Source organism: Perna viridis, chromosome 1 (genome assembly GCF_037379345.1).
Source record: "Perna viridis isolate PV_CMFRI_1.1 ecotype Kerala chromosome 1, ASM3737934v1, whole genome shotgun sequence".
Taxonomy (NCBI): Eukaryota; Metazoa; Mollusca; class Bivalvia; order Mytilida; family Mytilidae; genus Perna; species Perna viridis.
In genome coordinates this window covers 3,105,757-3,125,999 of record NC_142445.1, presented here as the reverse complement: position 1 = coordinate 3,125,999, position 20,243 = coordinate 3,105,757, and the positions used below count along the sequence as shown (strand labels likewise).

General features: G+C 31.1%; 2 protein-coding genes across 9 annotated transcripts in view; one reads left to right on the top strand and one right to left on the bottom strand.

The window, feature by feature from the left end:
* The window catches only part of LOC148626869 (uncharacterized), a 30,907-nt gene extending 14,253 nt beyond the window's left edge, over positions 1-16,654 (top strand). For 3 of the 8 annotated variants that reach the window (XM_088552712.1, XM_088552633.1, XM_088552561.1), the window contains 10 exons: positions 946-996; positions 4,247-4,402; positions 4,682-4,770; positions 6,803-7,044; positions 7,387-7,607; positions 8,632-8,745; positions 10,640-10,708; positions 10,985-11,083; positions 12,115-12,303; positions 14,838-16,654. In XM_088552712.1, coding sequence (XP_088408838.1) covers positions 946-996; positions 4,247-4,402; positions 4,682-4,770; positions 6,803-7,044; positions 7,387-7,607; positions 8,632-8,745; positions 10,640-10,708; positions 10,985-11,083; positions 12,115-12,297 — 1,224 coding nt within the window. In that variant the 3' untranslated portion in view covers positions 12,298-12,303; positions 14,838-16,654. Of the gene's footprint in view, positions 1-945; positions 997-4,246; positions 4,403-4,681; positions 4,771-6,802; positions 7,045-7,386; positions 7,608-8,631; positions 8,746-10,639; positions 10,709-10,984; positions 11,084-12,114; positions 12,304-12,625; positions 12,698-14,837 lie in introns of all 8 variants that reach the window. The other 5 variants (XM_088552866.1, XM_088552786.1, XM_088552332.1 and 2 more) reach the window with 3 other exon arrangements.
* Positions 16,655-18,183: 1,529 nt separating this feature from the next.
* Positions 18,184-20,243, bottom strand: part of LOC148626868 (uncharacterized) — a 32,991-nt gene continuing 30,931 nt past the window's right edge. The window contains exons 29-31 of the mRNA XM_088552988.1: positions 19,856-19,922; positions 19,195-19,301; positions 18,184-18,956 (exon numbers count right to left, since the gene is read on the bottom strand). Of these exons, the coding sequence (XP_088409114.1) occupies positions 18,419-18,956; positions 19,195-19,301; positions 19,856-19,922 (712 nt within the window). The 3' untranslated portion in view covers positions 18,184-18,418. The remainder of the gene's footprint in view (positions 18,957-19,194; positions 19,302-19,855; positions 19,923-20,243) is intronic.

Below are 20,243 nucleotides of genomic sequence, written 5' to 3'. Positions count from 1 at the left end.
TTTATTTCACAGTGTGAATTATAAGAATTTATTACACTGGGAACATTCGATAAAACACTGCTATCTATATTATAAATAGTTATCATGGTGACTGCCTAATTGTTAGTCCACTTTTCTGTGTAACTACTCTCACAGCCACTAGATAAATTTTACATGAAGAGTTAGTTTGCCATCATTAACTGAGTTGATAATTAATCATAGTTAACTTGAACTATTGACATGTTATCTCTCCCTCCTTGAAATACAAACGTCCCTGCAAGTCCACTCTGAGGTTATAGAGTAGTTTTACCTGACTTTAAATGTACAAGAACATCAGCCTTACTTTATAGGGTTTTATGTACAAGAACATCAGCCTTACTTTATAGGGTTTTTTCACTTTGCCACAGATATTAATAGGATAATTAATTGGAAAGAGTAAATAGGCAAAATATTATCAAGAGTGCCGAAGAAAACCTAGATTTAACGAGTGTGCGGAACTTGTTCCATGCACGAGTTAAATTCTCAAGCGTTCTCAGCATGTCTGATAGTATTTTAGTTATTCACGATAACCAGTTGATTATCCTATTTATTATATAGATTTTCTTCATAATTTATCGATATTTTCAATATGAACTTTGAATTCTGTGATTGGCGGATTGATATCAAAGTTGTGACGGTTTGCGGGAGAAAGCGTGAGAGTGAAATTACTGAATTTATTTCACAGTGTGAATTATAAGAATTTATTACACTGGGAACATTCGATAAAACACTGCTATCTATATTATAAATAGTTATCATGGTGACTGCCTAATTGTTAGTCCAATTTTCTGTGCAACTTCTCTCACAACCACTAGATATATTTTACATAATGAATTAGTTTGCCATCATTGACTGAGTTGATAATTAATCACAGTTAGCTTGAATTATTGACATGTTCTTAAACATTAATATGTATTTTCCTATAAGTCTGAAGACAGTGAACAAAGTGAGGATGATGGTGCACAGTTAGACACATTGGTATGATGGACACATAGTTGTTATTTACACAGTATTTTGTTGGCTTGATTATATTCTTTATTTTTATTTTATTTTATTTTTTTTTTATTTCTACCATTAGTGCAGCATAGGATATTGTTTGTAGAATGTCAAGTCATTTTGTGTTTTGTAGCATATGTTTATTAGACAGAACAATATTTTATTTATGTAGTAGTCCAGCTAAGAATCATGCAAAATGGAATCCTTAGAATCCAAGCTGGTGTTTTTCATACAGATTTCAGATATCTCTAACAGTTTGTTTAGTTATAGGAAGTGAGGGCAAATGTCCTTGATATAACAAAACTTCATTCACCCTTAGTTGAATTTCAAAAGTTGTGCAACTTTGTGTCCAAACCAGTTTTTGTGTCCACTATGAAGTAAAAGTCCTTATGCTTAAATGTGTCAAAAACTAATACATGTATTGTGTCCACACCAGGCCAAAGTGAATAGGGCTCAACATGCTGGTGTTGTGTCATGCTGAACTCTGTGAAGCTCTTCATGTTTTGTTATTTCATTTAAAATGTTGTAGTAAACATAAATTAATATATGGCTTCTCTTATAATTCTTGGTCTGAGGCAATATGAATTATATAGAATATATTGTATTATTCAAAGTCAAGGGAGATAACTCTGTAAATGACACTGAGGTCTCATTTGCCACATCTAGGTCAAACTGCCACCCCTCTATGTAGTACCAAAAACACACTGTACCTAGATCTATGCATTGTAATTGTATAATTTGTGTGTATATATGCTGATCAGAAGTAGTCAAAATAAAGCTGAGGATGTTTATTTAAAAATCATGTTTTTAATTTACTACAAGTGTATGAATTTTAAAATTATACATTACATCAGATAAACCCATAAGGCAGCTTCAATAAAAAATGAAAATGTGTAGCCATTGTTTTGGATGTATCACATATTACAGAATAACTCTGATATTGTTGTCTGCGTTTGTTATATCATAATAGACACTACATGTTGTTTTATTTTGTATTGGATCATCACCTTTATTTTGTATATATATATATAATGCAGAAGTCTGAAAATCAAAGTTGTTGGAAATTATGATGCATTTTTAATATAGACATATAATTTTTCAACATGTGTTCAAGACCAGTCTTTCTGTTTTCAGTGTTTTAGGCTTGATTTCTCTTGCTAGAACTTTCTTCTCTTACTGTGTAGGGCTTTTTCCTTGACTTTCTCTTTCAGAGTAGGATGTTCCCTTCGACTTCCTTCACTGAATACAGTTTTCCTTCAGATTTGCCAATCTAAATAGGGCTTTTCCTTAGATTTGCTTAACTAAATAGTGCTTTCCTTCAGATTTCCTTCACTGAATAGGGTTTTCCTTCAGATTTCCTTCACTGAATAGGGCTTTCCTTCAGATTTCCTTCACTGAATTTTCCCTTTGATTATCTTAACTGAAGAAGGCTTTCAATTTGATTTCCTTAACTGGGATTTCCTGTAGTTTTAATTCACTGTATTATGCTTTCCATTTGATTTCCTTAACTGAATAGGGCTATCTTTTTGATTTCCTGAATAGGGCTTTCTCTGAAGGCTTCCCCTTGATATCCAAAGAGATATCTGAAATCTGGTTGAAAATGCTTGCATTTAATGATATAAGATTTTAAAATCAAACAAAAAAATTTAAAAAGTATTCCTGCTTTATAAGTGTAAACCATGTTATTTCAAGTAAACTGTTTAAAAATTAGATACATTCTAATAATTATGTTTGGTAACTTCTGGATGTGATATTGATAGTAAACCCCCTAGTGGAAACATTTTAACAAGAATTTTTGTAATGCTTTTATTTTTGTCTTTTGGGATTTAGTTTTATCATTTAATGTTACAAAAATTTGAATGCCATATTCACTTTTAATGAGAAACGATTGTATTTGCTAATGCCTTTTATGTGGCAATTGTACCCATTATAATGCCTAGTTCTGCCAGAAGGTTGAATTATTGATAGTAAAGATGTTATAATTCTAATCCCATAGTTATCAATCCTTTTAACTTTGTAGAAAGTTTATCAGGTTGTAATAGAAACAGATTATATTTGGATTAGGATGTCTTGTTTTCTGACTATTTTCTCCTTTATTATCAGTGATAATCACTCTTCAGCCATATGATAGGCTAGGCCACAAGATGACCATTTTAATGTGCTTATTTTTTTCTCGACCACGTTTTTTTTCCATCCTCGCTTTATAAGATAAATATCCTAGTTTCACAAAATCTTCATCACAGTAAATAATACCATGTAGTTGTATCTTTGTAGGAGGTATTTAAGATGGTGTCAGTTCATCGGTTTGTCTGTCTGTCCACCCACAATATTTTCGTTTCAGTTTTCTATGCAACAACTTATCACAGCCACTTGATGTTTGACAGAAGCTTTGTATAAGTATGCCATGAGATTTGATTTCAGGTGGAAGTAACATCAACTTCCCATTTGAAAACTTTTCTTTAGCCAATTATATGAATATTTGAAGAACAATATTCAATGATCTCCATTTTTTACTCATTTGGAAATCTTATGCACATGTACTTCATCATTTTCAGTTAAGAAAAAAAGTATGTCAGCAATCTTTGCAGCCGTCTTATGGCTGCACTGGAGTTTCTTTTTTTAAGCTACATTATTGACTGTGCCGGTTACTTTCCTGAGATGCCGTGAAAGTATAATTGTTTGTTGGGTATCAGATTTCATTTATTTCATGGGTAAAGTTAACTATGAAATTTGATTCCCAATGAAACATTATTTACTTTAAATTGTATGACAGGATCATCAAAACCATGAATTCAAGAACCCACAAATTTGGGCTTTTCCCTGAACCATGAAAATTGATACACACAAATGTATGTACTGTCACAGTATATTAATGCGTCATTTTCATTATAAACATGATTACAGTGAAACATTTCTGTTCCTTCAAATTAACAAGGAAGGTTTCTTTTTTTATTGTTTCATGTTTCTAAAAAGGGGGGGGGTTACACAAATACACATAAGTTATTATTATTTTGATTACAACAAACATTAGTTATCCTCATCACACACTTATTCACACTTTTATTTGTCTGACCAGAATATTATGTATTTGTTACTTGTATATTAATATGCTTTATATATTTGTGCTGAGGTTTGTATATATATAAATTGAAATTCTAGATTTATTATACTGTTTAAAGGACAGTACTAGCCGATGATGTTCTGAATAATAAATTATTTTCTGTGTTAACAGAGGTTGCAGGCAGTGATAGAAGAGACAGAGAAAAAGAATGTACAAATAAAAACAGATTTGAAGAAATTAGAAAGTACAAAGAAAGAGAAAGATGCCAAAGCTCTTATGGACACAATTTACAACCAACTTGATGAACATGTGAAAATGCACCAACAAGTGAGTTGTTTCCCTCAATTAAAAGTGCTATGAAGCTGTGTTTACAGTATTGATACATCAATAAAAATAAAATGACAAAACATAGAATGTACAACTTGTTAAGGAAATTTTTCATGTATTTTGACAAACTTGAAATGATAAAGTATTAAATGTATGACTCCTTAAAGGTCTTGATTGGAATGCTTTGAATTCAGTTAAATATCTTGTTCAATGAAGAGTTTCTGGTTTCATAAATCTGTATTACTTGTTTAGAATGATCAGTTTTTTTTATTCTTATAGACTGAGAAGGAAATTGATGAATTGAAAGAAGAATTAAGAAAAAGACTAGGTAAACCTGCTCCTAAGAAAGAAGAAGAAAAAACCTCAACGTAAGTTTATTTTAACTTAAAATACCACTTTTTTGTAAGTAGCATTGGATTTAGACAAAATTCTGGTATTACAAGAAAGTATTTGTTTATTTTGGAATTGAAAGAATAAAAACTGTTGGTATTTGATGATTAATCCCAGAATGAGACAGTACCCATTTTTATTGTTTGTTAGATGAAGATATAATTTGGAGCTGTGTGAAAATTTAATTAACATTTTAAGCTTTTTCAGAATCTTTTAACTTTTGTAAGACAGTGAACACATGAAAGAAGCTTATTCTGAAGAGATTTGGGATACTTTGTGAATAAGTAGTGATTTAAATGCTTTTAAACTAAACTGTGATATTGCAGTTCTGTTCTGAATTTTAATACTTGTAAATATTCATATAAATATTATGTTTTATGTAAGTTTGTATTGTTCCATTAGTTATATAGGACGAGCACGCACTGCCTACCCTTCCACTCGGTAAATTGTCTCCCTTAGATGTTAGTGTTATTTGATGCAGGTCATCAGTTTCATTTAGTCATCATTCATTTTTACAATGTAGACACAAAACACTGGTGATCATGCTGCCATCAAGCCTTTGATACTTGCAGTGATTTGGTTGCAGTGAGACTGATACTCATTGTATTCTGGTGTATGAACACATGACCCTAGTAGGAAGTTGCATGCACTTTAAATTTTACAGGATATTAACTGTGATGTTGATAAGTATTTTTTTTGGGTATTTTTCTGGCTAGAAGGTTCAAATGCCTTATGATTAAGTTTCATTTTGTCTGGCCTGTGATAAATGCAGCGAAAGGTTAGACATGCATATTATGTTTCCAACATGTTTCATGTTAAGATTTGTTATTAGATTAGTTTGATATGAACCACATACGCTCGGTCGATCTTCTTTGGTATTTCTCAGAAACCACATACGCTCGGTCGATCTTCTTTGGTATTTCTCAGAAACCACATACGCTCGGTCGATCTTCTTTGGTATTTCTCAGAAACCATATACGCTCGGTCAATCTTTGTTGGTATTACTCAGAAACCACATATGCTTGGTCAATCTAAGTTGGTATTTCTCAGAAACCGTTTATTTGATTCATACCAAAATTAGCTCAAAAATCAGTATTGTGCAAATGCCTCGACAGTAAAAGTCCATTGATTTTGAGATAATCACTTAGTCACAGTTCCATATCTGCAAACAATAAACTATACCTGAGGAATCTGTCCACATGTGGTGGTGTGAAATGGTTGAGTTGATATTATGTATTGTCCGTTATATACAAAATAAGTAACACTGTCACCATCAATCAAGTTTTGAATCATAGGCAACAGATGGGACATATCTCTGTGTTAACAGTTAATATGTATAGTGTATAATATTTCATAAAAAAAAACAGACTTTACAATTTTTTAATGGTAACCATTTTTAGGAAGGTTGCCAACAGAAATAATTTGTCCACCTTTTCTCCTAACAAATCTGGCCAGCATCTCAATAATTTTCTCTTGACATGGCTGGCTACTGACCATTTATGTGCTCTGATGACTTGGTATATATTTTGTCCCTTGTGGGCATTGGGTCACAGTTTCTGTTTTTTCTGTATTCATTCTTGCTGATGTTTGATATGTTAAATTGTCAGTAAAAATAAACTACAGCAATTCTTAGTATAATTTTGTATCATAATTAACTTCTAAGCTTTTTAAGTAAGAGAAAATAATTGGTTGAAGAAAGAGGGGCATGAATAAAAAAGGACAGGCAGGATTTAACACTAACAGTAGTCCGGTAGACCTGAGCCTACTTAATTAGAGAGAGGACTACCTTGAAATTTTAATTGGTAGACAGGTTGTCCTTTGGAATATCAAAACAAATTCTTAAATTTTATCCAAGGGACAGAATTGCAACATAATTTTGAGGACTACCTTGTGTGTCTTTCAAAAAGTCCTGTGAGCTACCTATAGCAAGAAAAGTTAGTGTCAAACCCAGAGTGAAAAAATTATATTTAGTAAAAATGCCTACAGAGACAAATAAATGTACAATTATAGACAAGGAAGAAGGCCAATGGCTTCACCAGAGGAACAAGTACTTACATATGAACTGAAATCACAGCTACTTAGAAATGTTGAAATGCAGAATCATAGACTGAAAACAGAACTATCTCTACATGAAAAAATGACAGAGGCAAAACTTCTAAACCAACAAAACAAGCGACTGTATGATGACAACACAACCTCTAAAACTAACACTCTACGGCTGATGAAGATGTTTGAGAAGAAAGCTAAGGATGGTAAGGTTGTCGTAAACGATTGATTTACACTCTCCTAGGGATTTATAGAATGGAGTTTGACCTTTGCTTATCATGTTATATATTTTGGTATGTCATTTAAAAAGAAAGAATGTAAAAGTTTTCCTGTGTAAGTAGATTATTATTTACTACTTTGTACCAAGATTTGTTCAGATTAAAAAAAAAAATGTTTTAACTTTTTTACACATTTTTTCCCTTCCAGATGAAAAGTTCTGTTGATTCTTGAATGCTATTTTGGGGATGGAGTTTATATGGTGTAATATTTATTTTATTTTAAAAAGTTACTGTATATTTATGTACATGTATGTTAACTGTTGTTTTAAGCTGATGGCAAACTTAAAGAAATGCAACAAGAGTTAAACAAAGCTCAACAACTTGCTAGGAAGTATCATCAGATGTATGATATGGAGCGACGGAGAAATGGTGTACCAGAGGGTGCACATAGCACACCAGAACCAGAAATTAATTCCCCAAGAGCCAATAATAATGCTTCAAGCTTCCTAGGACAAAATGTCAGGGTTAATGATGTTATAAGGAAAAATGAGGTACTTTTTGGAGGTGTTTTTTTTTGGGTGTTTAAAAATGAATTGTTTTTCATGCTTACACACAATGTTGTGGACCACATAACAAAGATGATTTCTTTTCAAGCTTACACACTGTTGTTGACTACATAACTAAGTCTGGATGGAATGTTTTGCTGTGAGCAGTGGCTTCATTGAGCTAGCTCTAATATCATGTTTAGTGTTACTTCTGTAGTGCAAAGTAGCATCCAACTTACTGATTGATTGTCTTGAAATATCTGGTTCAATTTAGACCAGTCTATAAAATACTCATTAAAAGGTTTTAAAGTTTTAATATCTCATAATTAGTTATTGTGTCTATTGATGTATTGTGATGCTCATTGTCAAATGGTAAACTGGGAAAATTGCTTATTTACCCACATAAATTATGAATTATTCCTTGAAAGCAAATTGTAAAAAAGAAAACAATATATATATTTTAAGGAAAAAATGTTTCATAATTGAAATTATCTCAACTTCCTTCAAAAATAATGGTAAAAAAAGAATAAAACATATTCCCATCACAGAACACTCATTTATAATGGACTTGTATGAGTGTGTATTTTGCATAACATTCCTACAAATTATATGCAGTTCCTTGGATTAAGCATACTTTATATGTCTCAAGGGGGATAACTCTGGCTGTAAATTTTTTTAGTGTTTCTCTTGACATATATTTTTATACCACTAGTAAATGATTGTCGTCATCAGGAGATCAGATCTTGGTTTGAATAGTATAAACAATGTAAATAAACAGCTGGTACTGAAAATAAACTGGCAACCAGGTCCCATGATACCCTTTTCATAGAAATAACCCAAGGAGTTGTCTTAAGGTACATTTTTAGTAACATTGTGCAGGTTGAGAAAAAACTTTAATATTCTTTCAACAAGAAAATGTGTTGGTGAGTGTAGAAAGAGCTCATCAAACTTTTTATTACCAAAATTATTGGGCATAACAAGAGAGAGTGTATCTGGTAATTTATGGTTATGAATATTTAATTTTTGCCAGGTTTTAGTTGAAGAAAATGAAAGATTACATAGAGAAATAGGACGACTGAAACATGACAATGCTGGGTTGATTAAGAAATGTAAACATGCTATGTCTGATAAAGATGGACTGATTGTAAGTATTGAGAACTGCACTTACATGTCTGATAAAGATGGGCTGATTGTAAGTATTGAGAACTGCACTTAAATGTCTGATAAAGATGAACTAATTGTAAGTATTGAGAACTGCACTTCCATGTCTGATAAAGATGGACTGATTGTAAGTATTGAGAAATGCACTTACATGTCTGATAAAGATTGGCTGATTGCAAGTATTGAGAACTGCACTTACATGTAAATATTACTTATATTTATTATACTGTGTGATGGTATAATGTTTTTGATTCATTTGTTCATCTATTCCTTGTTCGTCACAACTTCTTGTCGTTTGGATAGCGCCTCCACTTTTTTAGTGATAACCTTTTGACTTTGATGATTAGCTAGTAGCAATAAAATCTTAGATGGGAATGATGTGCACAGAAATTGGTCAAAAAGGACTTACTTTAAAAAATCAAAGATTTAGGCTTGTTGCCTGCATAGGGTCTCCATTTTTGTACTGATTTCCTTCAAATTTTGGTGAATGGTTACTACCAATAATACCTTGGATAGTTTTGATTGACACAGAAAGTCAAGGGGAACCACTTTGTGGGAGGGAGACTTCAATGATTCAGTCTTATTGTTTGGATATCGCCTCCATTTTTTTTAACCATTCAAATTCTGTGAATGGTCACTAGCAGTTGAATCTTATATGGGATTGATTTTCACAGATTTGGAGAAACACTTTTTTTAGTGGGGGATGGGATTGATTTTCAAAGAATCAGATTTGGAGAAACATTTTTTTAGTGGGGGACTTAAGCCAAAAAAAAAAATAACTTGGATGGGATTGATTTTCACAAATTGGTGAAGGGGGTCACCATTTTGAGAAGGGGCTTAGTTAAAAATTAATTATTTAGGTTTGTGGCATTGTCTTCATTCATTCAAACTTTGGTGAATGACACCAATAAAAACTTGGATGGGATTGATTTTACAGAAATAGGTCAAGGTAAATCCTTTTTATTTAGGTATAGGGAATGAAGGTTTTTTGAGAAAGTGTGTGCATGTAGGGTATTGTGAGCATATATCGTTTTTATAAATGTTGGTACAAGTTCCATTTTTTAGGATTGAATGGGTCATTAAATGTTATAATGAATAGCTAGATGATGCTATTAATGACTGTTAAGATTATCTTTATGTATATAACTAATAGTTTATAATATATATATAATCCAGTAGAAGTACAGTGTTGAAGTTCAAATCCGAAATAAAAATGTTATGATATATCAACATGTGTTCAACCCAAATGCATTGTTGTATACATAATAGAGTGTGACAAATGTCTGTTAGAAATAACATTAATTTAAAGTACAAAAATCCTTTCTCCTTGATAATGATTCCCCACTCATTGTTACCTTTTTTCATTGGTCAGTCTGTCTTTCTTTTTGTTACACTTTTCTGTAGCAGATATCTCAGCTTGGAAGGAATACTTTGGTGTATTGCTATTGCATGATGATCTGTACCATGTTCTTTTCCTGTATTTGACTGAATTGTGGGGTATTCACAACTAAGCATACATTATCTTGTTGATATTGATACTAAGGTGTTTATTAAATGCATAGCATGGTTAAGGGATATACATTAATTGTTATATTCTTGTTTGTTTATTTTTTTTACTTTATATCTTTGAAAGCTGTCACACTTTTCTCTGCAACTTATTATCACAATGGCTTGAAATTTCAAAATGTTCTTTCTGTAGTTATGCCAAAAGGTGTGATCAGTTTTCTGCAAAAAATTAATCCAGGAATATTCACTATTGGCTCACAAGTTTCCTTATTTTAGTTTGCATTGTTCTTTGTTATCCTAATGTTACAGGTTTGATCATGATTGATACTACACATTTATTGTCATATTTTTTTTTTTATTTAATTTTTTAGCATCGTCTTGATACAAGTGAAATGAACAGGAGAGAACTGTCAAAGAGGCTAGAGAGAGAAAAAACACAGGTGCAGTGTAAACTTGAAAAAAAAAATTGGAAAATGTTGATGTTTGTTTTTAACAGGATTTTTTTTAACTGACATTATTATTAACCGACATTATTATTGACCATGATATTGACTTAGTTTTACTTAAACAGAATTGTTGGATTTAAAATGTATAGTTTTACCAGATTTTAATTATGAACTTCTAACTTCAGCATTTTTAATACTAGAATAAACTAACAGTAATATTTTAACTGAAATAAATGTTAAGATAATTTTATTATGTTGGAAATTTTACAGCACCAGAACTTGTCGAAGAGTTTGACTCGTCAGGCTTCTGATTGGATCCTACTAAAGAAACAACTGGCTCAGTTTGATGAGGAATACAGATGGAGTCAGGTGAGTTACCATGACAACACTGGGAAAACATTTATTAACATATCATTTGTATTATCACTAAAATATAATTTGTGTTACTTTCTTAATTGGGGTTAAAGTGTGTGTATAACAATGGCCCTTTTAGTTGATCTGTCCTGAAAGGCCTTGTGAACTTTTATAATCACTTGGCATTAATCATCATCTATCATCTCTCCTCTGAAACTTCTGAACAGATTTTGATGGGACTTGGTAAGAATCATCCCTTGCATGTCTGCTCTCAAAATTAATTCAATTATGGTCCCTTATCGAAAAACATGGCTGTTGTTACTTAAAAGGAATGTAGGGGTATCATCATATATTATTGCTTATATCTCAAAACAGACCAAAGACATCTTAAACTCTATTGCTCAAAGATATATATCTTCCTTCCCTTAAAATTTCAAGATACTTGATTTACCAATTATAGATTTATATCCCTTTTTATGCCGATTTTACTATTTTTTGGCAGTTTTTGCCTGTTATTTAGAAAACAAATGCGGATGGATGATTAATGTTCAGTATTTCAGTAGCTATTTTTGGTGCAAATTTTAGAAAAAAAAACAGAAATTGTCATTTTGAACCATTTTCCCAGTTCTTTCCTGCTGTTAACAAAGCAATAGCTGATTGCTGATGAATGATAAAATGATAAAATGTTCATTATTTCTATATCTATTTTATATCTATTATTGGTCCAAATAAAACATAAGTTGAATGATGATTGATGTTAACAAAAATATTCAGTATCAAGACAAATATCATCTGTGCATATTTTATCAAAAGTGTTCGACCATTTTAGTTTTTGCACATATTGAAGTTTTTAAGACTATTAAACCAAGGGAGTAATTCAGGCTCTTGAGAGCTTCTTTTTCAAGTTTTTCATGACTCTTTCACATTTTTATAGTTCACAAACATTCGACATTGCTCCCTGACACTGAATGTTCATTTTATTTAAGTCATTTCTATACTCTATAAAAGTCTACAAATTAGTCTGTTGTCATCTTTGTTAACTGAAGATAAAACAACAGTGTGAGGAAGGGAAACAGAGATTTGGCCTTCTACCTCCTATATATTATTACATGCCAACTGAATACCCTCAGTATGATAATGAAGAAGATGAAGATGTTCTCCAAGGAACAGAACCTTGTCTGACCCCTATAACAGAGGTCGAGTCATGCTTCAGCAATGATCTTGACTAACTGATGGTAAAGAAGTCACTGCTTAAGACTGACACTGAAAATTATAGGGAATGGCCAGATTATTGAAAATAATTCACAACTGTGATATATGTAGACTGCATGAATCACATGCTTATGTAATAGGGATGACAAAAATATTTATCAATAACTGTCATATATATATATCAATAACAGTCATATATATATCAATATGGTTTTATGTTTTTACTTTTTTTGTTTTTTTGTTTTATTTACAGATTAATTTAATGTCACAAGTGTTATCCATGATTCCATTTCAGCTTGACAAAGTCACTAATATAATTTCTTGTGTATTAATGGTTTCCTACAGATAAGCAGATCTAGACCGCACACCAGACAACATACTGGTTTGTCTCGACACACTACATCTCTGTAGCCAAAGGTTTACGTCTCACTTTGTACTGCCAGTTGATATTGTAATGCTAATGTCATAGGCTTGCCATACTTTTTATTTTACTTCCAGGCATGATTTATTATTTGTAGATACTGTTGGAGTGTTATTGTCTCTCTGCAACTGCAATTTAATTTTTCATTGTAGTACAAATTTGAAAAGAGATTTTAATTTGCATGTTAACATTTCTGTGTTTCTTTGTCATCTTTGTGTTATCAGTAGTGTCAGGATTCTGATGTTGTTAGTCCATTAAGTGCTAATTCATAAGGTCATCACATTATGGACAATAAATCTATGTTTCATTCCCTAACCACACTAAGGCACATTATGTAATCATTGTCAAACTCACCAGAATCAAGTTAAAACAGATAAGTTCAGGGGTTTCATTATTTCTTTGCAATGTAGGTACCATTAGTTTTGTAGGAGCTACCTTTTATCATTTTCTTTTATAAACATGTAAGAAATTTTAAATTCACGAGGTACCTTTCAGTAGCTTAGGCGGGTAAAAGTACACAGTACCACTTCTTAATGAAAGGCCTACAAATTTTTTTATACTTTTTTATGTTTGTAATAAGTTGGTCAGAAGGCTTAGTTAAAAATTCTAGTTGCAACATAAACTGAGAAAGAATTTCGTTTTTTTTTTAATGACATTTATTTTAATGCTTTCACTTAATTCATCATTTCATTATAAAGCTCATGTCTCAAGGGACTCGCCAGCAAACCAGAAAGGGGAAAAAGAATCAAACGAAACTACCTGGGCCTACCCGTGAACCAAGTTTTCTAAAACCACCTGGGCCTACACGTGAACCAAGTTTTATAACTAAACATGAAAAATCCTTCTTAGATGGAACGGAATGGACATCTGTTTACAAACATAACCGAGCTCAGTCTATCGCTGGCTGGAGCAAAACATCTAAACCAACCAGAGAACATTCACTCATATCAGAATATGTTGGCATCAGCAAACCTAAAAGACAAAAATCTAAACTCCTCCCAACAATATAGATCAGGTGAAATGTATGTCGGCATGGAGTGCATTAATTTCACATATCACGTTTAACCAATCAGACTGACGAAGGTTGACATAATTCACCTTGATGTGCAATTAGTCACATCCAAGTAATATACAACCCCTCCTTTTTTGTATGCGTGTCTTTGATTGTTATGTCCTAATTTGTGTTTCTCAATAATTCTATCATGTTTCAGGTTTTACATTTTTTTTTCAAATGGATATAGCCGCATGATCTTGTGATAATGGAAATAAATGTGTGCACCAAGCATCTGTTTAGTCATTTAAACCTTTAGTGAGTTGTTTTAAAGAAACAACTAAAAAAACACACAAGAAAGACATAAAAGTTATTATAATAGAATTATAGGACTAATTCCAATAAAATAATAGACTGCATCAATGTCATCATGTCTCTAACATGAAAGACAGTGTAACACATTAGTGTCCCTGGCCACATATTTTTCTCATCAGTGCCCTATTCTAAAAGTCAGGATTTTTTTTCCATTTTTAATTGTAGAGTAGACAAAGCTTTTCTCTTGTGAAGTGTTTACTTCATATGAACAATGCATGACATTGCATGCAAATATAGTGGTTCTATAAAGGGTTATTAAATGATAGCTAGCATGTTCATCTGCATGAAATATAGTGGATTTATAAAGGGTTATTAAATGATAGCTAGCATGTTCATCTGCATGAAATATAGTGGATTTATAAAGGGTTATTAAATGATAGTTAGCATGTTCATCTGCATGGAATATTGCTACTTGTTCATATTATAGCTTTTACATCACATTTTTTATACCATGTACAGTGATTTTGTTAATGGGTATTCCTCTATGACCCATTTAAAATAGAAGTGTTTCATGTTAGGTTAATGATCATTATTTGATTGGGTAGAACATTACTAAGTGTTTTCATGTCAGTTTTTTTTTTTTTATTACTTTCTTGTCATTTTTTTTTTAAATCACTCTTTTATACTTTTGCTGAACATTATATCTTTCATATTGATTAAATTTTGTTGATTTCAATTTTTTTTGACTTCTATGAATTGATCTGTTAACAGCAATTTGCTATATTGGTACTTAAAAAACTCATTAGTTATAAAATAAAATTGTATTACAGGTGGGTCCTGTGAATCCACATGGAGCAGACCAAAGGACTTACTCTCACCCAGTGCCTAAGAATGTTTACCAGCCAAGACGTATGTTTTCTCCTGAAAACTATGCCAACCAAAGCACGGCCTGAGAGTTTATGTGTTCAGTATGTGTGTGTGTCGCTAAATTGTATAAATTATTTTCTTGCTGCTGTTTTCTTTTTCAAAAATATATTTTGTTACCTTCATATTTTTTACAGAATTTGTTTGAATTCATGTGCACAATATGATATTATAAATCATGACCAGTTTGACAGAGAGATAACTGAATCATATAGATTTGTATTTTTTACATTTCTCATTTTTCAAAATTGTTGAGAAAGTTTGAAATGTATATCTTTCTATTAAAAAAATGCTTCATGTAACAAGACATTGCATTTAAAACAATTACATAACAAAATGGTAAAAATAAATGCTTCCGAACAGATCGTTATCACAAAACAATGTTAATTTGTAAATTAATGTTTACATAGTAATCTGTTCCATACTGTTTATACTAAGGTGTGTTGTTTAACATTGTTATTTTTGATATTGATAAATTATTTTGGAATTCCATCTTTTTTTTCACAGAATGAATAATGAAGATGATCTTAATTGCATCATACAAAGTCAAGTTGTAATATGATTGTATTTTTACACTGTGTTGTTTTATGTTCTATGTTACACTGTGATGTAGTATGATTGAAAAAAAGAAAAACAACAAAAAACACTTGAATATATTTATCTGTGATAATGTTTTTGTATCATATGACTGAACTTTTAAATAATTTTTTTTGCCGTCTTGGTAAGTAACGTATTATCAATTGTTCCTTACTCAGTGAAACACTACTTATGATGTTTATTAAGTGCTTATGATAATAACTCATAATAAAATTACCCCACAAGTTATTTAAATCAGTGGCAATGCAGTATTTCGAAATATTATTATTTTTTATCAGCATTATTAGGCCATTTATATTAAAGTGTAGTAAGAATATAACATTTGTAACATGTTCATTTTAAATGATAAATTATCTATTAGTGCAGTTACACATGTATTCTTTGATTAAACCCTTTGTATACACCCCATGGTTGATTCCATTGGTAAACCTCCTTTCTACAGTAAGATTATTTTATGACTCTCTTTGTTCAATTATTGTGCAATTAGTGCTTATTGATTCCTCATTTCTCATTGGTAGATGGAATTACATTGTTGTCAAATTTTGATGAAGTAACTGAATTAAGAATTCTGTGGCCTTATATAATAATGAATTAAAGCAGTTATCGAAGTCAATATCTTTGAATAGATTATTAACTAATAGACTAGTAAACAAAACCCCAAAAACATTAGATTTAGAAAAGTTAATATTAGCACAATTCATGTTTATGTGTTTGAGCACAGATTTATTAATATATCAACTATTTATTATTTCAGTGTGTCTTTCCAATCAATTTTTTCTTGCCTATGAAATTATCAGTGGTTCTATTATACTCCACTAGACTGATTACAATCTGCCACAAGTACATTGCATTTTTTATTTTTATAAATTTATTTTAATATTTAATTGAATATTCCTGTGTTTAAGGCTGAATGATTGAATATTTCTTATTTTATAAAATTTGGTTTAATTACAATCACTTTTGGTCTAGTACATGTAATTGTAACACAGTGAGGGTAGTAGTGTTTTGTTATATGACTTGTTGCTATTTTTATTTTGTTAATGAATCAATCCGTTTTTAACATTCTGTTTTATTATTTTTTTGAATAGAATAGAATCACCTCAATAAAAAAATCATCTTTAACAAATTTTGGTTTTGATTTATTTGAGTCCCTTGTAACATATATAACAAAGTAGTTTTATCATAGTAAGATTTTCACCACCAGATTTTGGAAAAATTGTGAAAAAAATGGATTTTACTGATTTTGACCAGTGGAAATTTTGTGTCACCCAATTGTGTCGAATTATACTAAAAATAATGATCCGTAATGGAAGCAGGGGTTTAGCTTGCTATGAAAACTGGTTTTACCAACATTTTTATATTGGGAATGCCTATACCAAGTCTGGACTTATTGCGGTGGTTTCCAACTTTCCAGTTTTTATCTTGATGTTTGTTATTCGGACTTTACTGATGACGACTGCATAGATTTTATCAGTTATTTCCCAGCATTCAACACATAATTTATAGAAAAGGGAACAGATCTGATGAAACATGACAAATGTACCATGCCATAAACCCTATAAAATAGTAAATACTTAGAGAGACCACCATAAGGTCTTTAATAAATGTTTGGTCTGATAGAACTGGAAATATGGAAAGCTTGGTACAGCTTACCATCATAAAACTACTTACCATTTATTATGAAATCATTTTGCCCAAAAGAAACTGAGGATGTTTGCAGATAATCAGTGCCTAGTTTCATAAAAAAAAATCTTGAACTGAGATTTCCTAAAATCCTTCCTCAAATCAAATTTCAACCAATCAGATCAAATGAAATTGATGATTTGAAGGAAATTGCCAGACTTGAGAAAATCTGAATGCAGTAAAGACTGGTGTTAGCAAGATAATTGTTTATATTGACTTGTCAACAGTAAAGAACCATTATTACAGATATCCACTGAATACTACAAGTAGTAACTAAAGGAGTATGTTCAGAAAATGTCAAAATCAGCCCCAAAAACTAACATGTTTCAAATAAATTTGATAATTGTATAATTTACTACATGTACATGTATTTGAATATATGCCTTTGTTATAAAACAGTTTCATTGCTGTTAATGCCTGTGTTTCACTAAAATTGTAGATGAAAATAAAGTCGAATTGTGTTAAAACAGCTTATTTAATGAGACATTTTTATGTAGAAAATATACAGCGCATTTGTCGAACTCTTTGATATTTATACAAAAATAACCTTCTATACTATCACAACTTCTGAGAAAAGATTGTGTTGTTCATAGCCTGCGCTCCATATTCTTGGATTAAAAAGTATACCCTAATCCTCTCATTTTTGTGAAAATTCCTTGAAAACTTTGTGGAAGTAGTGTTTTGTGACTAAATTATGATCCAATAGCTTGTATTTACTGTACATTCAGATAATATTTTAGCTTTAAAAAAGGCAATTAGAAAATTTGAAATAGTAAATTGAAACTTCGTGAAAATAGTAGGCCTGAAACAAGAGTTAGTGAATTTACTCCTTTAGAGTCTTTGATGATTAAAGGAAATGAAAGCTCTACCTTTCAGGCATCAGATTCTTTATGAAGTTCAGAAATTTGATAGTGAGTGTGGTGAACAATTATTTGAAACCAGTATACTTCACTTCTTTGTAAAAAAAAAGTCTTCAAAATAAGATTTTATTTCAATATTTTTCAGATATGAAAAAAAAATATGAACATAACATTTTGTTTCTTAACAAGTATAATCCTGAGTATTATCACAATTCAATTTAATATGGCACAAGAAATAAGTTTCTCTTCAATGGTTCAAAACACTGATTTCATCATTGATTCAAAGCATTACAAACACACATCCGAGTATTAATTGCTTTGAAATGCTGCAACCACAACAAACTTCTTCATTGATTCAAAGCATTAAGCACACATTTTGGACAAGCCACACACAACATCCCAGGTCTCTGATAATACTGTACTAGAATACTCCCACTTTTCTCAAGCTTGGTATGACCATGGGTTACCTCCCTTTCAAATTTACCTAAAACTTCTTCCACAAAGGATTGTCTTGTGTAATTATGTCCACATGTAAACAGAACAGAGTTAGGTTCTGAAGAATCTGTTCTACGTGACGAATGGAGGTTTTCATTAAGGTGGTCAAGTTCACTACGAGAAACATAAATGTATTTAGTAGTGTCCTTCTGAAGGTTTTGGACAACATCTTGCCACAAATGACTAAATGGATTTAGATTTGACAAAGATGTAACACTTTGTTGACCTGTCAATATACAGAGTGTTTGGTTCAGAGCAGGATGTCGTCTCTCAAAGTCATTATCACTGATTGTCTGAATAACAGTCTGAAGGATTTTAAACTTGAAGGTTGTTGAGAAAGAATTCCTGAATTTGTTAGAAATCTCAAGGTCAGATTCCTCTGATTTAGTCCTAAAATAACAGTGAGCAAAACATTTGTATTACATTTTATTATAAGCATTGTATACATTATAAGGCAGAAAATAAACAAAATTTTAATAAACCATCATAATTCAACAATTCAATATCTTAAACAATTATCTTCCCTAATGACATGGAAGATACAAATCTGATTATGACAGCAAGCAAAAGAAATAAATTCAAATAAAAGTAACAAATTATAGAAGCAAGCACTTTAAGTTGAACTCACCAGAACAGAATAGTGCATAAAGTACAGGCAAAATTATTAATATTTTCTCCAAGTATGATCTCCAGTTCTAATATTGGTAGAGAATGCTTTTCCCAGAACTTTAAAATCTGAAAAAGTAGAGGTATTAACAAAAGAAACCTCGGTGATTCACTATTTTCGCTAATAATGTTATGATTGAATTTCAGCATATGATTTGAGAAGACAATCTATGGATGCCTAAATTCAATTTCAGGCATATTAAACCAATTCAGTATTTTCACTCTTGGACTCACTGCTTCCAAAATTTACCAATTTTTTCTTGTAAGTTAGTTTAATGCCAATAATGGCTTAGAATCAATCTGCTAGCAGTACATTATTGAGGAAATCTATAAAATAAATAGGATAATCAACTGTTTATCATGATTTACCAAAATATACTGAGAATACTTGGAGATACGACTCAAGCAGGGAATCATAGCTTTCAGTACTTGTCATCATATTTTGGTTATTCACTCTTTACAATTAATTATCCTATATATATCTTTTCTAAATTACTGTACCTGGGACAATAATATCCTATTAATATTTTTTCTAAGTTACTTATGACAAAAAAATCCTATTAACATCTTTTCTAAATTACCTGGGACAATAATTTTCTACAAGAACACCATTTCTAAATTACCTGGGACAATAACATTCTATTAACTTCTTCTTTCTCTGATGCTGATGATGTTTGCTCAATACACAATCTAGAAAAACACAAACAATGCAATGTAATAGGGTAGCTTGTTAATATTTGTCAAGTCAGTAATAATTTAATGACAGATTAATTGTGACAAACATTACACAACAAAGTATACTACATGCAAAAAAATTGAGTTGAAAAACAAAAAAAAATCTTTTCTATGAACAACTTTACACATTTTAGTAAAATCATCATAACCAAAGAAGGAAGATGCACATCCTTGATGTGTTAAAAGTAATTGCAGTTTTCCAATTAAAGGAGTTCTAAGTTTAAGATAACCCCTTAGTTGGACAGAAAGACCAACCTCTTTCACCTGTTTTCAGCT